We start from the raw sequence: 21,562 nt of genomic DNA, 5'->3' as shown, positions 1-21,562 counted from the left end.
TGGTACAATTAATCAGACCTATTCTTGAAAATGAACAGCTTCCTGGGATTTTTTAAAAATGTTGGCTGGCCTTGCTTTTTTTGGATTTTAGGTAACCATTTTCATCAGCAATTCATTACTTTTCCCCTTGGGAGGAGGCGATCAGCTGGATTTCTACTATTGAGACAGACATGGCTTTAGGGCACATGCAGATTCATCCTCCAGCTCACACAGAGAGAATCCAATCGATCTTGGACACTTTGGGGCAGCTGTGCACAAAAGGCAGGGTCAGTCAGCACACGCATACAAAGGCCGATGCTTCAGGGACGAACTGAAGGACACGCACAACGTCCACACTTCACTGGAGCAGCACAAAACAAGGCTCATCAGACCTACAGGTTCTGGCCTTGTCAGTGTCAGCAGGTCTAGTTTTTCACCTCGGGCCAGTTCTGCTTCTTGTCTTTCTTTTTAATGGCAGGAGCTGCCAGCAAAGGAAACATTCACTGCTTGCTCGTCTCCCTTGCAGCTCTAGTAGCAGGAGTGGACAGCAGGAGAAACAAGGTCCTGCAACTTCTATTAACCAGTCTGATACCCAGCCATGCACAAGGCCCTTGCGAGCAAGCAAATGATTCACGTTATGCAAGTGTTCTCCTATGTGTGTGAAAAACCTCTTTTTCCCCCCCTTACAGTAAAACAGGAGAAATATCCCAACTTTGCAAACCCTGAATCCAGGCCCCCTCCTACAGCAGCAATTCAGGGCAGTGACCACACGGTGGCGATCCCCCCTTAGAAATGGAGCCCAGCCGGTGGCCGGGGGCGACCCTGCGAAGCCCGCGGGAGACAGCGCGGGGACAGCGCGGGACACGCGGCCCCCGCCGCACGGAGCAGTCCTGCCGGGCCGTGGGACAGGCAGCAGGCTCTGGTTCTGCCTGCGTGACATTGGCTTAATCAGCTGTCTGTATGAGCTGTCAGCTTCGGGGAGGCTCCTGCGGGGTGACACCTTTGCTTGTGTTGCAGGGTCTCTCTCAGGACCCCAGCGTCGCAGAATCTGTCCAGCTAAATTGCCGCTGTCTCTAGGGATGAATATTCCACTAGCTCTCTGGGCTGATGTAACAGTGCTTATCCACCCTCATAGGGATTTTTTCCCTCTTTTGTTGCACTGTAATTCCATCCTGCAACCCCTTCCTCTCATCTTTAGCTGGGCAAAAACTCTCAGAAGAAGCTGGCTCTGTGTTCTCTGTATCACCCTCAGCCACAGTCAAGTGCTATTGCATTGTCGAGCCCCAGCAAGCTCTTCGTGCAGAGATCAGGGTCTGGCTCATCAATTCTGGAGCTTCACTGATGTAAAACTCCTGTCAGTGGATGTCAGGGTCAGGATGTCAGTCTCTTTTCTTCAGAGAGCTCCCACCTGAAGAACTGCATTTCTCATTCCGCTTCCCTTCATAAATAAACCACATCTCAAACCCAGGACTTCAAAATGATTATTAACAACACACTCTTGCCCTTGTAGTCCAGCATTGTGGGTGGCATCAGTCAGTGTTTTGATGTATGCAGACAAGAGGCTCACGGGGTTGCATTCTGCTAACACTAACCACCCTCTCAGCCAGCAAGGGAGGTCATCGTCATGGGCCAGTCCTTGTTCCTAGTCACAGAGTTTTCAGTTCAAAGAGTACAGTGTTGGGGGGTTTTTTGATCTGCGTCAGTAAGTCGGGTTTGGCAGCCTGGTAATTGCTCAGAAGGCAGGAGAGGCTGGAAAAGATGACACATAATGCAAAAAGGCGACCACATTCCTCTGGGAAATCACAGCATTCTCCCAGTGATCGTACCATCATGATGAAGGCAGGAAAACCATTTGAACACCCAACCACTGCCCCCACACACATCACAGAGGAGAAGAATGCATGGAAGCCTGGCGATCCTGCCGCACACATGGCAGTGCAGTGGTTTTGCACACAGCTGTGCTGACTGGCTTCCACATCTGCTGGCATCCAATGCTTCCACAGGTCACTGCTGGCCTGCCAGCAGTAGGGGTGATTGTGCCAACCAGTTTCAGAGAATCACTGAATCAATTAGGTTGGAGAAGCCCTCTGAGATAGTGGAGTCCAGCCTCTGACCGAACGCTGCCTTGTCAGCCAGGCCATGGCACTGAGGGGCACGTCCAGTCTTCCCCTAAACGCCTCCAGGGACGGTGACTCCACCACCTCCCTGGGCAGCCCATCCCAATGCCCAACCACCCTTTTTGTGAAGAAATTCCTCCTAATGTCCAACCTGAACCTCCCCTGGTGCAGCTTAAGGCTGTGTCCTCTTGTCCTGTCACTGGTTACCTGGGAGAAGAGACTGACCCCCACCTGGCTACAGCCTCCTTTCAGGGGGTTGTAGAGAGGGATCAGGTCACCCCTGAGCCTCTTTTTCTCCAGCGTAACCAAGCCCCACTCCCTCAGCTGCTCCTCACAGGACTTGTGCTCCAGACCCTTCCCCAGCTCCATTGCCCTTCTCTGGAAACACTCCAACATCTCTGTGTCCTCCTTGTAGTGAGGGACCCAGGGCTGGACACAGGATTCAAGGTGGGGCATCACCAGTGCTGCGTACAGGGGGATCACAGAATCACAGAATCACAGAATGAACTAGGTTGGAAAAGACCTTTGAGATCAAGTCCAACCTATGACCTAACACCTCCTCATCAACTAAACAACGGCACCGAGTGCCATGTCCAGTCTTTTTTTAAACACATCCAGGCACAGTGAATCCACCACCTCTCTGGGCAGACCATTCCACTGCCCAATCACGCTTTCAGGGAAGAATTTTTCCCTGATGTCTAACCTAAACTTCCCCTGGCGCAGCTTAAGACTGTGTCCTAATGATGATCCCTTCCCTGGTCCTGCTGGCCACGCTGTTTCTGGTAGAGATCGGGATGCCACTGGCATTTTTGGCCACAGAGGCGCACGTTGGCTCATGCTCAGCCAGCTTTGACCAGCTCCCCCAGGACCTTTTCTGCTGGGCCGCTTTTCCCCCAGCCTGCAGCGCCGCATGGGGTTATTGTGACCGAAGCGTAGGACCCTGCCCTTGGCCTCGTTGAGCCTCAAAGCTCTCTGCGTCCCCGTTGTCACGGCACTCGGCAGTCCGGGACGCGCTGCACTCACACACGCCCGTGCCCGGCGAGTGCCGGGTGTTTGTGCCGGGTGTTTGTGCGGGGTGTTTGTGCGGGGTGTTTGTGCCGGGTGTTTGTGCGGGGCCCGTCCCGCCGCGCCCCGCCGGTGACAGCGAGTGCCCGTCCCCATGGCAACGCGGCGGCCGCGCGGGGGGCGGGGCTCGGGCGGGCGCTTCCGGGCGGCGCCGGCGGTGACGTGTCCGGCGGGGGCTGACGGCGCCGCGCGGCCGCTTCCGGTGAGCCTGGGGGCCCCTCAGGGACGCCCCCCCGCGGCTGCCCCGGGGACGGCCCCGCCGGGCGGGGGCTGCGCTCGCCCCCTCCCCGGCCGGGCACTGCCCGCAGCCCCTGCCCGGCCCCGCACTGCCCGCAGCCCCTCCCCGGCCCCGCACTGCCCGCAGCCCCTGCCCGGCCCCGCACTGCCCGCAGCCCCTCCCCGGCCCCGCACTGCCCGCAGCCCCTGCCCGGCCCCGCACTGCCCGCAGCCCCTCCCCGGCCCCGCACTGCCCGCAGCCCCTGCCCGGCCCCGCACTGCCCGCAGCCCCTGCCCGGCCGGGCACTGCCCGCAGCCCCTGCCCGGCCCCGCACTGCCCGCAGCCCCTCCCCGGCCCCGCACTGCCCGCAGCCCCTGCCCGGCCCCGCGTCCGGGGGTGCGGCACGGTGAGCTGTCCCTGGAGCCCTGCTCCCGCAGGGTCGGGTGTGGCGGAGGCGACCACCGCCGCGGCGTCACCGTGCCTTCGGTGCTGCCGAAGGGCGAACGGAACCCCGGCGTGCCAGCTAATTACTGCCCGAGATTAAGTGGAAAGGGGGGTTGTGCATGGGGAAATAATGAGGCTTGCGGTGAAAAGCTTAAACACGGCCTCCCGAGACAGGCGGTGAGCGTCAAAAGGTGCCGTGACTTGCTGTGAAGTCAAGAACGTGGAGATGGGCAGTGCGTGCCGGGGATAAGGCGAAGTGTCTCTAGCAGCCGTGGTGCAGGTCGAGCGTGGGAAGAAGCGGCTTCCGCAAGGGATCACGTTTTGTTTTGTGCTCTGGAAATGCTGCACGTGTGTCAGTCTTGGCTTCGGAACGTGCAGCATTCAAACTCGAGGACTTTCTCGTGTCGTAGGCGGAGCAGAGAACCAGGGACACTTGACACGTTTTTCATCTTTGATATAAGAGCAGAGACCGCAATGTGGCATTCAAAAAAAAGAAAAAGGAGATTGATAAGGGTGACAGGTTGGTTCTCTGTGTTTTTCTATTGCAGTCATTCATTTACTTGGTCTGTTCTATTCTTTCTTCCCAGGGAGTTTGGAATAAGCAGCTTCAGACAAACGGACGCCACTTAACCAAAACAATGTTTGCAGATTTGGACTACGATATTGAGGAAGATAAGCTGTGAGTATTTCACTTGTCTTTTCCTGGTGTTTCTAACAATAGAAGTAGGCTTTGCAGCCAAGACCTAATGAGAGTTGATAAATTTACCTGTGCCTGACACTGTGTGCTGAACATCAGACTTCCTGTTCAGTGCTGATTTTTTGCTCCCTCTGGAGACTGGGAATGAGGTATCGCTGTGCTGGTGAGCAAAGGTGAATGTTTGTGTTGCTCTGCAGTGACTGCCCTGCATTTAACAGAGCACTTGATTTGCATCACATTTATGCTGTGCAAGTTGTCCTCTGACTCCAGCACTAAGTGCAGATGAAACACTCTAAAGCATTATAGTGTTTCTTCAGTGCCTAGCGATGGATGAGGGCATCTCTTCCACCTCTAATCCTTGCATGCAATCCCAAGAAAAAGATAGCACAGAAGGTTTCCCTGCTGGCCTGTGCTGATAGACTCTGTGACAGAGGTGAAGGAATGAATTCAGAGGTGCAGTGCCCATGATGTTTTCCATTTGTACTGACTCAGATACCGGAGTTATTTCATACACAAGCTCTGCCTACGCATTCAGTTATTCATTTCTCTTTGTAGGGGCATCCCCACTGTACCTGGGACAGTGACCCTGAGGAAGGACTCTCAGAACCTGATTGGGATCAGCATTGGGGGAGGAGCACAGTACTGCCCCTGTCTCTACATTGTCCAGGTGGGCACCAGGGGAGGAAAAAGAAAACATCTTTTTAAAGCAGTGTTGGCCTGAGAGATGGGAAGTGTGGAGAGAGAGCCCTATGGTGTTCGTTTTTCTCAAAGTGGGAGATGACATCTCATTTTTCAGTGAAAGATTTCCTTACTCTAGTACTAGTAGGTGTGGAAGAATTAAATTAAGACTTCTGGAATTATCCTCCTTGGAGAGCACGTTAGAATTTACAGGGGAGCAGTGTGACACTCTCAACATCAGGAAATCCTATACGTGAGGAGGCACATTCCTAGGGACAAGAACTTCCTGAAGAAACAAGATGATCAGCCCACCTTTTGGTTTGGAGAGGGGGAAAACTGCAGCCACACCACAGGCAAAGTAAAAGTGAATTAAATAGGAGGAATGCAGTAGTTTGGTTTGTCCTCTTTAGCTCTGCATTGACCTTCCTCCTGATTCCAGGCTGCCTGTGCTCTCTCTTAGGTGTTTGATAACACTCCAGCAGCCTTAGACGGCACCGTGGCAGCTGGGGATGAAATCACAGGAGTCAACGGGAAGTCTGTCAAAGGGAAGACCAAGGTGGAGGTGGCCAAGATGATACAGATGGTAAAGGTGAGAGGTAGGAGGGGGCCACTGGAGCTTTTGGGTTGTAGTTGGCAGCTTACTGTCCTTGGGTAAAGGGAGCTGCTGCTGCCTGCTTCCAACACAGCAGTTTTGGGTTTGCTCTTTCTGCAGGGAGAAGTGACGATACACTACAACAAGCTTCAGGCTGACCCAAAGCAGGGCAAGTCTTTGGATATTGGTAAGACTGGTTTCTTTTGCCCTAGAGTGTTAAAATGATGTGGAGGGGTGAAAGATTGGTCCCAGCTAAAACCAAAGTAAAATTCTGTCTCCTTTCTTGCTCTTTAACTCAGTCCTTTTCAAATGGATACTATCAAAGAGAGTTACAGGTTTAAAAAAAATCCTTCCCTGACTTCTTGAAATAATCTTGAAAGTTAAATCAAGACTTAACTGTTGTTGTGGGAGGCTTGTTTTTCTGTGCTGTGTTTAGCATGGATGATGAATCTCAACTACATAATAATTTAATTAATTTATTTTTAATACATGTAGGTTATGCTGACCTGTTTTTAGATGTACACAGAAATGTGTCAATTGAAAGGCATTGGTGGTGATTTCTAAGCCTGGAGAACAGTGATGAAATACCTACCTACAACTGAGTTTGGTACAAACATTAATTTTATGGGAGAAAGGAGAGCCTTTATTGCTAAAACAAGTGTCTGGTTTTGAACTAAGCCTACACTGCTGTCTCCTTTATATGATCTGCCTTTCTCACTTTACAGCAAAATGTGTCCATTCTCTGTGCTCTCATTTCTTTTCGTGGTGATTATGGTGCTAATAAATTGACAGGAGTTCTGGAAAATCGTGAATAGTGAGATGGATTTCTGGGAGAACAGAGGTGTGATGAGAATATGGTATTTTCCAGAACACTGTGGCTTCAGCTGAGTTCTTGGGATCTGCAGGCAAGTCTGCCTGTAAATAAAGGTGACTGAGTCATCTGGTTCCAAAGAGGACTTAGATGTCTCTAGTAGTTTAAAGGATATGACCACTGAAGACAGAAATTCCATCAAGAGGTGACGAAAGGGTTTACCTAGGATTCAAAAGGTAAAAGTAGGGAAAGGGACAATGCTGAGCATTAAGTCCTGATTGTCTTTCAGCCTCATCTCCTGACTTCAGCTGAAGTAATACAGCAGATAGCATAACCAAAGCTTAGTTCCAAATATCAAGATAGGCGCTTTGCTTATAGCAAAGTGATTCATTGGGACAGTCTTCCAAAAGAATTGCAGGTGCTCTATTGATTGAAGTGTTTAGGATGTGAGAGCAGAACAGATAGGCAAGTTAGAAGATGTGTTAAGCATGGCTGGACCAGAGTGCCCTGTTTCTGTGGTATTCTCTTTCTACTTGCTGCCTTAGTACTGAGTTAAGTGCAGTTCATCCAGTGCCTGGAAAACCAGTGAAACATGCTGGTGAGCTTTTCATGCCCACAGAAGTCACCCTGATGCTGGTTTGTAACCCTCTTTTGGCCTTTAGTGTTGAAGAAGGTAAAGCACCGACTGGTAGAGAACATGAGCTCGGGGACAGCGGATGCCCTGGGGTTAAGCCGAGCCATACTTTGCAATGGTAAGTATTGTCCAGGAGGACATTTTCCTAATGGAACACTTACTTTGCCTAATTTTATTGTTGCTTGCATGGTCCACATTCTTTCCTTCTGCTCTGCCTTGCTGTTGTGATTGTGTCTGCCCTCCCTGAGTGATATAGCCTGTCCTTGTGGCCATTTAAATGTTAGGTCAGATTAATTTAAAGCAGCGACCAGCTTAGTGAATGTCAATAGGTGGTGACCCCACACTATAAGTTTGCAGTAATTTTAAAAGCTTCCCATGTTGTATCACAGGACAGGCATTAAGGGCTGAGGGAAATTGGAACCAAACATATGAAACTGGTATTTTTCCACCCAATCAGGTCTTAACCATGTCCTGAATGTGACTGTTATAATTCTGTATTCTGATTCTTGTTTCTATTTAGATGGACTTGTGAAGAGATTAGAGGAGCTGGAGAGGACTGCAGAGTTATACAAAGGTAAACTTGGTATTCCATCAGACACCAGATGGGAGAGAAGGATGCCTCCATTATGTTTCAGTGAAGTGACTTAAATGTTTTTCTGGCTTCCATCACAGGCTTGACAGAGCACACCAAGAATCTTCTCAGGGCTTTCTTTGAGCTATCTCAGACACACAGAGGTAAAGAATCTTGAGCAAAGGGAGCACAAACCTTTGACCTCCAGTTTCAGGAGTTTTTGTCAGTACTTAGGTGTGTGATTCCTTCACTCAAAGAAAACTGAGGGTTGCAGAAATGAGCTGGGAAGGGCTGCTCTCCTGCATTATCGGTCATGGTGCTGACACAGGCCCTGTCTTTCACGTGAGACATTGGGGAAGTGCCCTGCCAAACTCTGGTCTTTAGGGAATATGTAGCATCAACCCCCAGCTAATTGTAAGGTTATGGGAGGGACTTCTGATATTAGAGACAAGATTTTTCTCAGCGTTCACCTCTTTATTCATCTGTCTCTGTTTGTTCTGCTCATGCAGCATTTGGAGATGTTTTCTCTGTCATTGGTGTACGGGAACCACAACCAGCTGCCAGTGAAGCCTTTGTGAAATTTGCTGATGCCCATCGCAACATTGAGAAGTTTGGGATTCATCTTCTGAAAACAATTAAGCCAGTAAGGAGTTTAACCATAGGAGTAAAGGGTTTGGAGAAGAGGGGAATCTAGAAAGTCCTGTCTTTAAAGATGTGGTCTTAAAAGTTCATTCATTGTGGGAAGAATGATCCTTGTCTGCTTTCCTTCTGGGAATTCTCTTCATAATGAAAAGAATCTGAGTGGTAACATAATGAATATATCAATCTTGTCCCTATGACTTCTGCACATGAATATATTCCTCTCCTTTTCTTTTGGGGATGAGGGAGTAGTCTGATCAGTGCACTTACTTGAGTGAGAGTCTCCAGGGGGTGTGTGCACTTAGTTTAGCAAAGAGAGGATTACGTGTTGGTTTGGGCACCACTTTCAGTGCCGTGTTGGATCAATGGTGCTGGGTCATGGAACTTTGAATTGGGGAGAGCTGTTTCCAGGACCAGCTGGAAATAAAATCAGTCAAAAGGAGATGAATCCAGGCTAGAAGTGAGGCAAACTTTTCTAACACTGGAACCACTTGCCAGTGACAGTAATGGGGGCTCTAACTATTCTGAGGCATGATCAGACATTTTCTTTCAAATATGCTGTAGTGCAAAAAAGAGTTAACTCGAGGCAGCCTCATGGCCTGTGCTGGGTAGAAGGTTGCACTTGAATTGTAGTCATGCTTTTTAGTCTTAATTCAGCAACAGGGTGTTTCCCTTGCAGATGCTCACTGACTTGAATACGTATCTGAATAAAGCCATTCCTGACACAAGGCTGACTATCAAAAAATACCTGGATGTCAAGTTTGAATATTTGGTGAGCTGCTTGCTTTTTTCTTTTTTTTTTCCCCCTAAGTGCTGGTTGAAACTAAGTTTCATAGAATCATCCTGAAAGTCACATGTAGCCTATATGATCACATACCATCCTTCCATGAGAGAATGCACTGGATTTTTCAGTTCTTTGTTTACTGCCAGATTACTCAGATTCAGACACCTGCTCTTAACCAAACACTTCTCACTGCTAAGAAGGATCTCACAGTACCCAGATGACTTATTTCCCACATGACCCAAATTATTTCCTGATTTATTTGTAAAGAGTTCTTCTGCAACTTAGGCTGTTGAACTCCTCTAAAAATCTCCCCAGTCCATATTTTTCAGGTAATTTTGGACACTCTGTCTTTAGCCAAAGTAAACAACTGTCAAGTCATATTTGCTTTAATTTAGACCTTGCCTTTTTTTTTCCCTCCTTCATTCCACTCACCCCTTGTTTTCTACCCAAAAAGAGTTAAGGCTGCTAAGTGCACCTGTTCTGTAACTGTAGGAATCTGTTTCTTTTTACACATTGAGAGAAGTATTTGGAGCTGCAGCCCTAAGGCAAGGCAATATGGCAGCACCTCTTCCTACATAAATCCTTCCTGCAATTAATCTTTTTCTTTCCCTCTTTATTCATTCGCATCTCATACTTTTCTTGTACTTGTCTTTTCCCAAAGAGTAGATGAACACAGGATTTTTCCCACTGTGCTTTCTTCAGAGTCTCTGCCACTGAAGGAAGGCTTGGAATGGTAGAACCTCATGGGTATGGATGATGATGATGTTGTTTCTAATTTTTAATATTTCCTTCTTCTTTTTCCCCTTTTTTTTTATAATTATCTTTAATTCTGCAAAGTCTTACTGCCTGAAAGTCAAAGAGATGGATGATGAAGAGTACAGCTGCATTGTGAGTATCAGCACAATTGCAAAAGCACTCCTGAGCCTGTCAGCAGCCAAACTAGTGAATGCATCCTAAGGAATTACATACATTTGTTCTTAATGTATTAGAAATAGGGGATCCTTAAACGCTACCTGGGAAGCACTGCAGCTTGTTTGCTCAGTGGTTGTCTTTCTCAGTGTTTAAGTACTATTAGGTTATGTAAGGAGGATTAAGGTGTTATCTTCACAGATTCCATTTGTGTGTAGTGTACAGCTTATCATTAATTCTGGACTTGTTTCTGAGAAATGGAGATTTAGCTTCTCTGCAGCAAAATGCATCTGAAACTGCATTTATAAGTGAAGAAAATTGATTAAAGGATCTCTCTTAACAATAGGGGGTTTATAGTTTAGAATTTTAGGACTTTAATCCTTAACAGGTCTGTTTAAAATAGCTAAAGGTATCCCATAAATTCCAGTTTCCCTGCATGAAAGTAATATCTTTTCTTTATCCTAGGTATCAGTCTCAGAGCAGGCATTTGATTTTTTGGAATGCCTAGTTCCCCAGTGTCAGGAAGGAATCAAGCACCTAACACAAGCTTTCATTATGTGTTTCCTTCTAAGTGGGAAGGAAAGAACCCCAGTTGTGCCCAGCAGAGTGACATCTTTGGGTTTTGGCACGGGCAGCGTGCGTTAGCGAGCCGTAGTCCGTAGCACGGATTTTTCTGTGTGTTGTGCTTACAGGTGCAAAGGGAGGATGCTTCGTTGCTGACAGATCTAACCCCTTTCCAGACTGTTTAGCAGGACAATGTATAGGTCCCTCCCTGCTGGTTTCCAACATTGTGTCTGGATGGTTGTAGATACCAGAGGGTTCCCTGCGTAGATACAGAATGCATTATGCAATCCATACAGGGCAGACCTTGCAGAGGAGGGCAGATTTTTTTGTGTGCTTGATATAAAATTGTTTGTTCTTAATGCCTGTCTTCCTAGTCCAGGTAAGAAGCCATGCCACCCCTCCATGCTGGGCTGAAAGGTGCCTGTGCTTTTGTATTTGCTTATTAGAGATGCTTTTCTTTATCATGGTTGGTGTGTGTTTGGCCTTCAGAGTGGCCCCACTGACTGCCAGTTTTTGACATGGTTCAGTGTTCCTCATGGTTCCTGCTCCTGACAGCAGTGTCCGTGAGCCTGAGAGGTCTGTAATAACCCAAGGTCATTGTGAGTCCACACTGGTAGGCAGACTGTGTGTACAAGCACTGTTGTGGGAGTCTCTAAAATGGTGCCATGTTTCTGGCAGGCTCTGGGTGAGCCCCTCTACCGGGTCAGCACTGGGAACTACGAGTACCGCCTGATCCTGCGCTGCCGTCAGGAGGCTCGTATGCGCTTTGCCAAGATGAGGAAGGATGTGCTAGAGAAAATCGAGCTCCTGGACCAGAAACATGGTGAGTGCCACTGCTGAGTTGAGCAGACATGGCTTTGCCCTTTGTGTTCCTCTTTTGCCTCAGCTCAGTTCTTCTTTGCTGAAGAACTCCTTTGTGGCTGTGCCTGAGACATCAGCCCTGAGGGGCCAAAAGGGATTAGTGTGTAGGAGATTGTATCTAGTGCTGGTAAGGGAGGCTTGATCACAGCCTTCACACTGTTTGGGAAGGGAATTTTCACACTTTTTTCCCCCAACATGTCTCCCCTACAGTGCAGGACATCGTGTTCCAGCTCCAGCGTTTTGTCTCCACCATGTCCAAGTACTATGACGACTGCTATGCCGTGCTCCGGGATGCCGATGTCTTTCCCATCGAGGTGGACCTTGCCCGCACCACTCTCAGCTATGGGCAGAAGGACACATACACAGATGGGGCAGAAGAAGAAGGAGAAAGCGAGAGAGAGGGTAGTGGGAAGGAGGATGCAAATGGAGAGAAGCTCATTGATGATGCCTGAGTGTGCCAGCATGGCCAGAGGAAGGACTTTGCAGACTGTTAGGAAAACATGTATTTCACATGGCAATTCATCCTCCGTGATTTCTCTGTGTGTCCAGCCTGGGATTCCTCCTCTGCTTTGGGTGGGGGTAGCTGGTTGGATTGGGACCAACCTCTGCTTTTCTCTTTTTTCCTTTGCTTGTTTGCCTGGATATTCTTTTTGCCCCTAGAGACTTCTGCTACCCAGCCTGGGTACTGAGGTGTGGGGAGGAAAAGCCGCTCCCACAGCGCCGTGTGCCTCTGTGCAGACAGGACTCTGCTGAGCACATGGGCAGCACCGCTTCCCTGGGGCACATGGAAGCTGGTTAAGGGTTTGGAGGTGATTACAGATGGTGAGAACAGCCCCCTTCCGTCCTCCCCTTGTGCTGTGGGAAAGTGTTAGCATCTCCAAGCTCCTTCTGAGGCTCCACCTTAGAACCGTGATGGAAAGACCCCATCTTTAAACTAGAAAGGAGACACAAAGCCTTGTGGAAAAAGGAAGACATGCTCTTTAGGCAGAGACTTTGGGATTTTTTTAGTGTAAAGAATGACTAGTGTGCTCTCCTCTCTGCACAACTATTTTGTGCTGCCTCTGGGTCAGCCAGCAGCAGTAGCTATCCTCCCATTCCCTAGCACAAGGAAAGGGGGAAAAGGAAAGCTGAGGTCTGTGAGACTACTTCTTTCCTGCTTGCTTTTCTTTTCCCCTCCCTCCATCCCTGTGGGCTAATCCCAGATGCAGGTGGCACTTTGTTAGTGGGCAGCACAACTGCCAAGAGTGGTGTGCTTCTTGGGGCAGGGGTTTTGACTTCTCTGTCATTACATTCTAGTGGTTGTGGGAGAAGTTATTTAAGGGCATTAATTTATGATTTTTTTTTTTTTGTGTTTCTCTTTGATTGTTTTTTGGAGCTTCTTCGTCTCCATGGGTGCCTGGGAAAAAGCCATCCATGGTGAAGCTGCTCTGGAGAATTTAAACAGACTCTGATGTAGTGACCATTGTCTGTAATAAAGAAATATGTGACATTTCATTTCATGTCCTTCATGCCTTTCCTGTAAGAGATTTGTTTGCTGATCTTCCATTGGTTTAATCTTAAAATTATAATGTTGGGAAGATGGGTGTGGTGTGCTGGCCATTTTTTTTCTTCTCATACTGGTGCATAATCTCTATACCAAGCTGTGGTGGTCAGTGCAGCACAGATTTCCAGAGGAAGAGGGTTATAAATGCTGTAGCAAGGCCAGTCACCCAGTAATACTGGGTGCTTCTCTGCATCTTAGCTTCCCAGGGGAACACCAGCCTTTTGAAGGCCCCCAGGTGCCTCAGTCCTGCCAAGGTGGCATCCCTGCATGCCTTCAGGGCCAGCTTCTCCACACAGCTCAGCTGTTGCATCACAAGCTTTGGCTGATGCTTAAGTCCCTGATCCTCTTTCAGAGCTGTTTGTTGTGCCAAAACACGGAGCAGTTGAGAGGAACTGAAAACACTTCAGTGGAGCTTGCCTGAAAGCCAGCAAGGAAAAGTGTAGGGCAGCATAGCTGGGTTTTTTTAGGAAGAGGTCTGGGAACCTTGCAGCACTCTCTGTAGTGAGATCTCATACCCTAAGGGCTTCTATTTGCTTTTGTGATAAAAATTTAAGAGCGGGAGGCTTAGTGGGAAATGTTGACTTGTGACAAGGAAACAGAGGGGACCTTGTTCTAGTGACCTGCCTGGCTGGCAAGGGCAGCTGTATTCATGCAGTGGATCTTGGACCTCTGGGAAGTTGTGAGCTCCTTCTTGGAGGGCATACTAGTGAATAAGGGCAACCCAGCCTGGGGTTACTGGGGAAAGAGCTGCAGAGCAACTTGGTTGAGCAGAAACAGCAATCTTACCTTGTGGGGAGGGAGAACAAGCTTTGAGAGCACTGGATGAATGCCTGCAGGGCCCCAGCACTCTTGCTGCTGCTCTCCTTCTCCCAGATCTTTGCATCTGGGATTTTTTATGGGGGTTAGTCTCATTTGGGATGTTTCTAAGTGAGTTTGAATAGGAAAAAGCCCACAGTCACTGCTATGACTGGCTCAAAATCAGATCTAACACTGGTGTTAGCAATGGTGGGACAGAGTACAACCTTATGGGGTTTACCTTCTCCCCTCCAGTCTTCTGTCTCTTCTTAAACTGACATTCTTCAACAGCTTTATTTTGCTCATCATTTACTGTCATTTTTGTTTGGGAGCATCTAGAATGAAACCCTTTCCTTCATGTCCTCACTCCCCTGCTGTGTTTAAATGGCTTTATAGGTCCTGCAGGCTTTGCCAATTACCCACTAATTTGTAGTCAGTCTGGTCTGGAACAATACACATCTTTTGGTGGCCCCATGAGCTGCCTTCCCTGTAGCCCTCTGCTTAGTTTTTGATCCCTTGTTATAGTCACAGGTTCCCCCAGGGTCTCTGAGGTGAAGCAGTTCAGGAAACCGGAAGAAAGAGCTTTGGCCAGGGGTGTTTATAAAAGATCCAGTCCTAAAGCAGATTAGAAGTGGTTTAAGCATGCCAGGGAAGGTTGTCCTCTCTGAATCTAGAAATCCATCACTGCAGCAGGGGGTGAGGGGGTCATGCCTGCCTGACCACGTGCTCCAACACCCTTGTTAGCAGCATTCAGGGACTGGGGCTTGTCCTTTTGCCTTACCTTTGATTCCTTTATGTAAGGAGGTTTTCTCTATTTAAGAGGAAAACACAGGCACTGGATAATCACCTGGAACATGGTTATTTACCTGTCTTGAAACCCCCACCCCCACAGGGGCCAAGTTGTTCCCTTCACACGTCAAGGGGACTCACTTGAGCCTAGATAAAGCTGGCTTGGTGCTATTCCTGTCAGCGAGGCTCTGTATTGTGGCTGCACACCTAATGGCATTAGCCTTTCTTAGGTGTCTTCTTCGTGTAGCTCAGCAGCAGCTTCTAACACAGCACTTCCCTACTTGGGAAAGCAGCATCAGGTGTCACTGCCCCAGCTTTACCATCCACAAAAGATGTGCCAGGCAGAGGTGGTCAGAGCTGGGGGCCTCCCAGTCTGGCAGTGCCCCAGGGAGTTATTGCAGAGAGCCTGGTGTCTACCCCATGGTGGTGGCCCCTGGAGATGGCCAGGTGGTAGCTGTGAGTTACACCACCTCCTAAACCTGCTGCCAGCGAGACTGAAGTGGGGTGAAGGAAACACTGACACCAGAACAGAGCGTACCAGATCTGATTACAAAGAGTCTCTAATTGTTTGTGTTCTGTATTGTGACAATGCAGAAGGAAAAGGAGAGTCCTTGGCAGCCTCTTTGGAAGACTTTTTCCAAGGCTGGTTTGAAAGTGAGGAAAGAAGATTATTATTTTTTGCTTTTTGGTGTTCGGGCTGATCTGAGCCTGTGTTGTACCAGCATGGGTGCAGGATGCAAGGAGACGTATCACTGGGTGGGTATGTGGACATATGTACATAAGGACCAGCTATTCTTATACCTCTCCCTCTTACTTCTTATGTCTGCCTTTGTCCCAGCTTTCTCCTCCCCGCATCCCACCTACCCTCCCATGCTGAGCTGCTTGCAAACAAGGCCAGTTTTATACATCCCTGTTCTCTGCCCTGGCTAAAAACTGTCCCTCTCCACCATCTGGTCAGCGTTGCAGCCGTCTCGTGCCAACACCTCCCCATCCCCTGTGGGACAGCCACCTCCCTCCCCACTCTGCTCCTCTGCCACGTGGTTGGCCTCCTCGTTGGCCGCCACCATGGCGTTGTCAGTGCTGTGGGCCGGCTGGTGGTTGTTGCTGCTGTGTTCCTCAGCTTCCTGCACGTCGGACTCTGCTTCCTCAGTGTCACTCCCACCTCCAGCAGAGGGGTTGTTCTCTGGGGGAGGCTCCTTCTTCCCTCGGTTCAGGCAGCAGTAGCTGGCGACACCCAGGAAGAGAGCAGAGAGCACGACCTCTGAGCCCGCCAGGTAGAAGATCACCTCATAGTTCTTGAGAGCATCAACCAGGCGGCCTGATGGTTGGAGAAGAAATGAGATGGTTGGAGAAGAAATGAGATGGTTGGAGAAGAAATGAGATGGTTAAATTCAGCCTATGCACTCCTGCATGGACAGCCCAGCTCAGGTGGGCAGCACCTGCTTTTGGCTGAGGACCCATTCCTCAAGGGAAGAGCAAGAAGCCTGAATATCTAAATATCACACTGGGAAAGAGCCACACTGTATTTCCAGGCAAAGTATAGTAACAGTGCATGGTTGGTGTTTTCCCTTGTTTGGACAAGCTTAAATAATTGTGACACCCTGATGTTATCGTTTCACTCCATGCTGGGCCATCTTCTACTTGCCAAGGTGGGAAAAGCCTCTCATGACTTGACTTGGCCAGTCTCAGAAAAGAAAATTTGAGAGGCATTGCTATTTCTTATGCTAGTATGTCAGGAAAACATTCTGAAAGGAAGAACAGATTTCTCTTTGGCAGAGAAATCCCTTTGGTTGGCCCACACCCGATGATTTCTGTGCCAGAGATTTTCTCGATCTATTTCCTGAATCCACTGGGACTGGCAATGGAGGGAGAGTTCCCAGTCCTTGGTGCTGGGGAGCATGAACAGCTGCCTTGCTGCAGTCAGGATGTAGCCATGGAACTGCACTCTTCATCTCAGTCTCGCGCGCTCCCGAACGCAGGTGACCCCCAGTCCCTGCTGTGGTAGAGTACATGCCCTGAAACCGGCCCCAGGACACGCTGTGGTGCCTCCCAGAGCAGTCATGGGAGGCACGTGGCGAATTCCTGCGCAGGTGAATGTGCCCGTTCAGCCAAGCCGCATGGCGAGCGAGGAGCCTGCGTGCGCTAGTGCGCGTGCGCGTGCGTGTGTGTGTGTGCAGCTTATCCTGTGCCAAACCCCCTCGGCCCCACGGAGCGGGAAGCAGCTCAGGAGGATTACACCAAACAAAGCCACTTTGTTCAACCCCCTTCTCCCAGCTGAGCACTGTTCTCCCCGAGACCGAGCCATCAGGATTGTCAGAGCGCTCAAGCTTCCTGCACCAGGAGGGTCCTAGAGCAGCAAGGAAGGTGCCCCCAACACGACTTGGCTGCCCCCAACACCATTCTTCGGTGACCCAGCACTGTCTGTGTGCCATTGTACATGCACACAGCACCAAGGCACAGCTGAACTGAGGCAGGAGGGCTGAGGGATGTCCCTTGTTAGCACCCACTGGTGTGCCTTGCTCCTTGGGGCAAGGTGCTCTTAAATCCCTCTCTCCCCCAGTGATCTCTCTGCAGCTGCCTCCAAGACATGTATTTCTTGACCCTCCCTGGCCTGGGACTGCTGACTGCCCCACGGTTTATAAAGTGAGACATGAATTATTGTTACCATTTAAGAGGGTCTTCTCTTGGCCACCAAATTTTACTTGAGAACTGGTTGGAGTTGCTGAGGGCGGGTTTTACTCATAACTGGTGGTTTGTGCTGGGGAAAAGACCATTCACACTGAGGTCTTCACTTTAGCCCCTGTTTTACAGCTGAAGGAAGGGGTGCAAGAAACAAGAGTGGTTCCTGCCTGGGGATTTTCCATGGTCTTGTCCCTGACTCTTCCTTGCAAATCAGGAAACTGCACTTTGTTTGGAAATAAGCCTTTGGCATGATTTGGCATTCTCAGATGTGATCAAACACTTAGTATTAATCTACGCCAACCTCCATTCAGCAGCCTGTTTTTATGCACTGTTTGTGGGGTATGGACCTCACCAGGGACTGTGACCTAGACTAGACTGGCTGAAAAGCTGTGAGTGTCTTAATCCTCTTAGAAAAATTAACAGCAAATGCCTCAGGGGACTGTACAAAGTGTTTTGACTTGACTGACAACAAAACACCTGTGCCTTGGGATTGGGATCAGCGCAAATTGAGATCGCTATTCACAGTGCCAATCAAAAGGCCATGGACGCCAAGGAGAAATTGAGAGACACTTGCTTTGTCCTAATGAAGACTCTCAAAGGTTTGCCTGTAGCATGAGCCTGACCCTATCCTTAACACGATTCTCTGCAACATTCATAGTGAAGGCAGAGATCAGCTCTCGGCTTCTAGAGCGAATTTAAAGTTGGGAAATAGGGTCTTTCTTCAAGTGTCCATGCCCAACACCTGCAATACTGTGGAATGGCAGCCAAACGAATCCCCTATAGCAAGACCCCTACCTGCAGAGGGTGGGCCGATGAGCACGGCGAAAGCCTCGATAAGCAGGACCAGCCCGATGGCGCTGGAGAACTTCTGGGAGCCAACAATGGCCATCAGCACCTCGAACTGCAGCGCCCCCACCATGCCGTAGGAGATGCCGAAGAAGACGCAGAAGATGACCAGCCCCGTGTAGTTGCTAGCCCTGGCACTGCAGATGTCTGTCAAGCCGTTGAAGAGCATGGAGAAGCTGAACAGATATGCCACATGAGGGCGGACCCACTTCAGCCCTGCCACCATGCCACAGGCGGGGCGGGCAAAGATGTCTATGAAACCAATGATGGAGAGCAAGAACGCGGCCTCTGTGTCTGGTACGCCTGTGTCCTTGGCATAGTTGACCAGCAATATGGGGGGCACGAAGAGACCCAAGACCAGGATGAACTTTGAAATAGTGTAAATGATAAACCCTCGGTTGGAGAAGATACTAAAATCCAGAAGCTTCTTTCCTTTCTTGGGCTTCTTCTTGGCTTTCTTGCCTTTCTTGGTTCCATCAGTGGTGCTGATTCCCTCCTCTGATTTCCCTCCTATGGGCAGCATCTCCTTGGCTTCATATTTGTCCTGAGCTTTCCCCATCTTCCGCTTCATGCCCATATCCAGGGGTCTCATGACTGCCCCACAAGTGCAGCAGTTAAGCAGAAGGCCCCCCATGATAAGGAACCCTCCTCGCCAACCAAACTTCTCCAGCAGCACTTGCCCCAGTGGAGAGAGGGAGGAAAGGAAGACCGGGCTCCCAGCAGCAGCCAGTCCATTGGCGAGAGGCCGACGCTTGTCAAAGTAGGTGCCCAGCATGATCAGGGAGGGCTGGAAGTTCAATGCCATACCTAGACCTACATGGGGAAGTGAGTGCAAGAACATGAGATGTGGCTTGCAACGAGTCCCCTCAGACTGTCCTAGTCCTGAAGTCCCATGATGGGACGAATGTGTTCCTCACAAGCCTCTGTGCCTTCATGTTGGTGGGCTGCCCCTGCAGAGGATGGGCTAAACCAGCCTGTCCACCTGAAGCGTGTTTGAATCAGGTAACTGTGCCCACGTTTAGGCAGGACCTGAGCCTTACACAGGAATTCTGCCTCTCTCCCCTGCCACTGTGTACTGATGTCACCTACCAGAGTTGCCATGATCACTGAGCACCACTTAGGTTTCTTCTGCCTCTCAACCACAGGCCCTGGCTGTTTAGATCCAGCAGATGCATCCCTCACAGGTGCAGCTTCAGGACTAGATGCTTCCCATAGCATGTGCAAATACGTGAGGGAGACCTGATACTAGACATGGCAGTGCTAAAGGGAAATTCAACATGGTCTTGGCTCTTTCCCAGGTAAGTCTTCATTGCCTCCCCAAATCCCAGGGCTCTCACCTGTCAGCACACCAGCTGTCAGATAAAGCTCAATGATATTGGTGGTAAAAGATGCCAGGATCATCCCAGCAGAAGCTAGCAGCCCGCCGATGAGCATCACAGGCCGGCAGCCAAACTGGTTCACCATGATGCTGCATACTGGTCCTAGGAGGAAGCAGAGGAGACAGAGTAGGAGACCAGAAGGAGACAGGACAACTGGGAAGGGGCAGGCAGCCCAGGCAGGGCGCTTAGGGGAGATGCAACAGTCATGATGGAACTCACTACTTGGCTGCTTAGATATACATCTGTTGGGCCTGGCCAAGGGCGAGAGCCTGTGGTGTGGAGACTTCTGCTCTGCCCTGCCTTTGGACCTCTATTCCCTGGGGCTTGGTGTGATAGGAACAGCACTTCAGGAGTGGGAGCAAACCCTGTATCAAATGTCTGGGATGTACATGGGGTGACCCCTGAGGTCTGCTGGGGCAGAGGAAACAGGGATATGAGATGCAGCACACTTCCAGAAGAGAAGTGGTAGGACAATTGTATTCTGCATCGTGATTCATGACCAGGCCAGTGAGCATGAGAAGAGCCCATGGGGACATGGTCTGGGCCTATGGCAGAGTGGGAAAGGTGTGAGTTGGGGAGAGGGAAGTGTGTCCAAGTGTCACCTGTCCCATAGAGCATGGCCAGCATGATAGAGGAGATCCAGGCTGTGTCACTGTAGCCCACGTGGAAATCTTTCATGAGCTCCTTGAAGTAGACACTGACGGCTTTTGGGAAGGCATAGGAGAAGCCAGTGATCACAAAGCAGCCAAGGAGCACGATCCAGCCCCAGCCACCATCCGGGGGCTTCACAGGAGCTGGGAGTTGCCCTTCCTCTGGGTCAGGTCTCCCCATCTTCTAGCCTAGGAATGGAAAGGCAGGCCAGGAGGAAGTAGGGCAACAGAGAGAGAGAAAATCTGCTGGTGCTGCAAGAAGAGAAGAGAGAAGCAGAGCAGCAAACATTTACTACAAGGTTTCTCGCCATGCCCACCATCTCCAAGCTCTGAGAGGCTCATTGGGGGATCACATCTGCTCTTTGTACCGTGATCTTGCCAGGCAAGATGGGATTGCTTTTGGGTGTGAGGTCATGCCTCAGCTGGGCAGAGGTGGGACACTCTCCCTGAGCTTAGGGCAGCCCAGGGCTCCATCACCCCTGGCCGAACACAGCTGAGCAGTGTCGCGGCTCCCAGCTGAGCCTGGAGTGCAGCATCTGATGCAGCATCATGATCTGCAACATCCCCCTTGCTTCATATCCAGCCCTGCCTACAGATGGTGTGAACCAAAGGCCAGCAACGTGAACCCTTTTTCCTTCCTAAAATCTGCCTTTGAGCCTCTCCCATGCTGGTCTGCTCCAGCAGGGAGCCCTCCAGGACCTGCCTTGCCACAGAAACCTCCAGCAGTGAGGCAAGGAGATCCATTAAGCCCTCTGTGCCTTCCTCTGGGAGGCCCCAGTGCATGGCACTCTCCTTCTCTCTCCCCTCCCCGCCATCAGGGGCCAGATTTCCGAAATAGGTGAAGGGGGAGAGCACAAAAAAACGGTGGTTATTTGCATGCCAGAGAGATTAGGGCTCTGTACATACACAGAGGGGCCGGAACAAAGCCTAAGTGGGAAGAAGGAGGGAATTAGAGGGGATGTCTTGTGAGTTGCTCTCAGGGCTCTTAAGCTGCCCAGGAATTTTGCTCCAGCTGGCTGCTATGGGTATGTTTTTCATTTCTCCCTTAGGTACCGGGTCTCTGCCCCTTCCAGCACCATTGGCCACAGTTTCTTGGTCAGCCAGGCTTATTTTCACACCCGTATGCAAAGCCATCACTGGACTAGACTATAGATGCCCCAAATAGATTAGACAGGCATTCTCCATGCCTGAGCTGGGCTTTTTTGGGTCTGGTTTGTCTCCTATCACCGTCTTGCTGGCAGCACACTCCAAACATGGGTCCTCTCTCCTGCCCAGCTCCCTTGGCTGAAGGACTGCAAGATGGCAGCAGTGTCCCC

At 50.0% G+C, this 21,562-nt stretch overlaps 2 protein-coding genes across 4 annotated transcripts; one reads left to right on the top strand and one right to left on the bottom strand.

Moving 5' to 3' along the window:
• The first annotated feature begins 3,319 nt into the window (after positions 1-3,319).
• Positions 3,320-13,056, top strand: PICK1 (protein interacting with PRKCA 1). 3 transcript variants are annotated; one of them, XM_069002816.1, is made up of 13 exons: positions 3,320-3,363; positions 4,410-4,501; positions 5,075-5,186; positions 5,658-5,786; positions 5,910-5,976; positions 7,263-7,352; positions 7,755-7,808; positions 7,907-7,969; positions 8,315-8,448; positions 9,124-9,216; positions 10,066-10,116; positions 11,380-11,524; positions 11,773-13,056. In XM_069002816.1, exons 2-13 carry the CDS (start codon positions 4,461-4,463, stop codon positions 12,012-12,014), a joined length of 1,221 nt encoding a protein of 406 aa, XP_068858917.1. In that variant the 5' UTR covers positions 3,320-3,363; positions 4,410-4,460; the 3' UTR covers positions 12,015-13,056. The 3 variants fall into 3 exon arrangements, with proteins under 3 accessions (XP_068858917.1, XP_068858918.1, XP_068858919.1); XM_069002817.1 differs by lacking the exon at positions 3,320-3,363 and adding an exon at positions 3,726-3,784; XM_069002818.1 differs by lacking the exon at positions 3,320-3,363 and adding an exon at positions 3,816-4,013.
• Positions 13,057-15,615: 2,559 nt separating this feature from the next.
• SLC16A8 (solute carrier family 16 member 8) lies at positions 15,616-20,427 on the bottom strand. Its single transcript, XM_069003940.1, has 4 exons — positions 20,199-20,427; positions 19,555-19,698; positions 18,167-19,030; positions 15,616-16,007 (listed from the first exon to the last, which is right to left on the bottom strand). Exons 1-4 carry the CDS (start codon positions 20,425-20,427, stop codon positions 15,616-15,618), a joined length of 1,629 nt encoding a protein of 542 aa, XP_068860041.1.
• Between the last annotated feature and the right edge of the window lie 1,135 nt (positions 20,428-21,562).

The sequence above is a fragment of the Aphelocoma coerulescens genome, chromosome 1A (genome assembly GCF_041296385.1).
Source record: "Aphelocoma coerulescens isolate FSJ_1873_10779 chromosome 1A, UR_Acoe_1.0, whole genome shotgun sequence".
In the NCBI taxonomy this organism is placed as follows: domain Eukaryota; kingdom Metazoa; phylum Chordata; class Aves; order Passeriformes; family Corvidae; genus Aphelocoma; species Aphelocoma coerulescens.
This window is presented reverse-complemented; position numbering and strand designations above follow the sequence as displayed.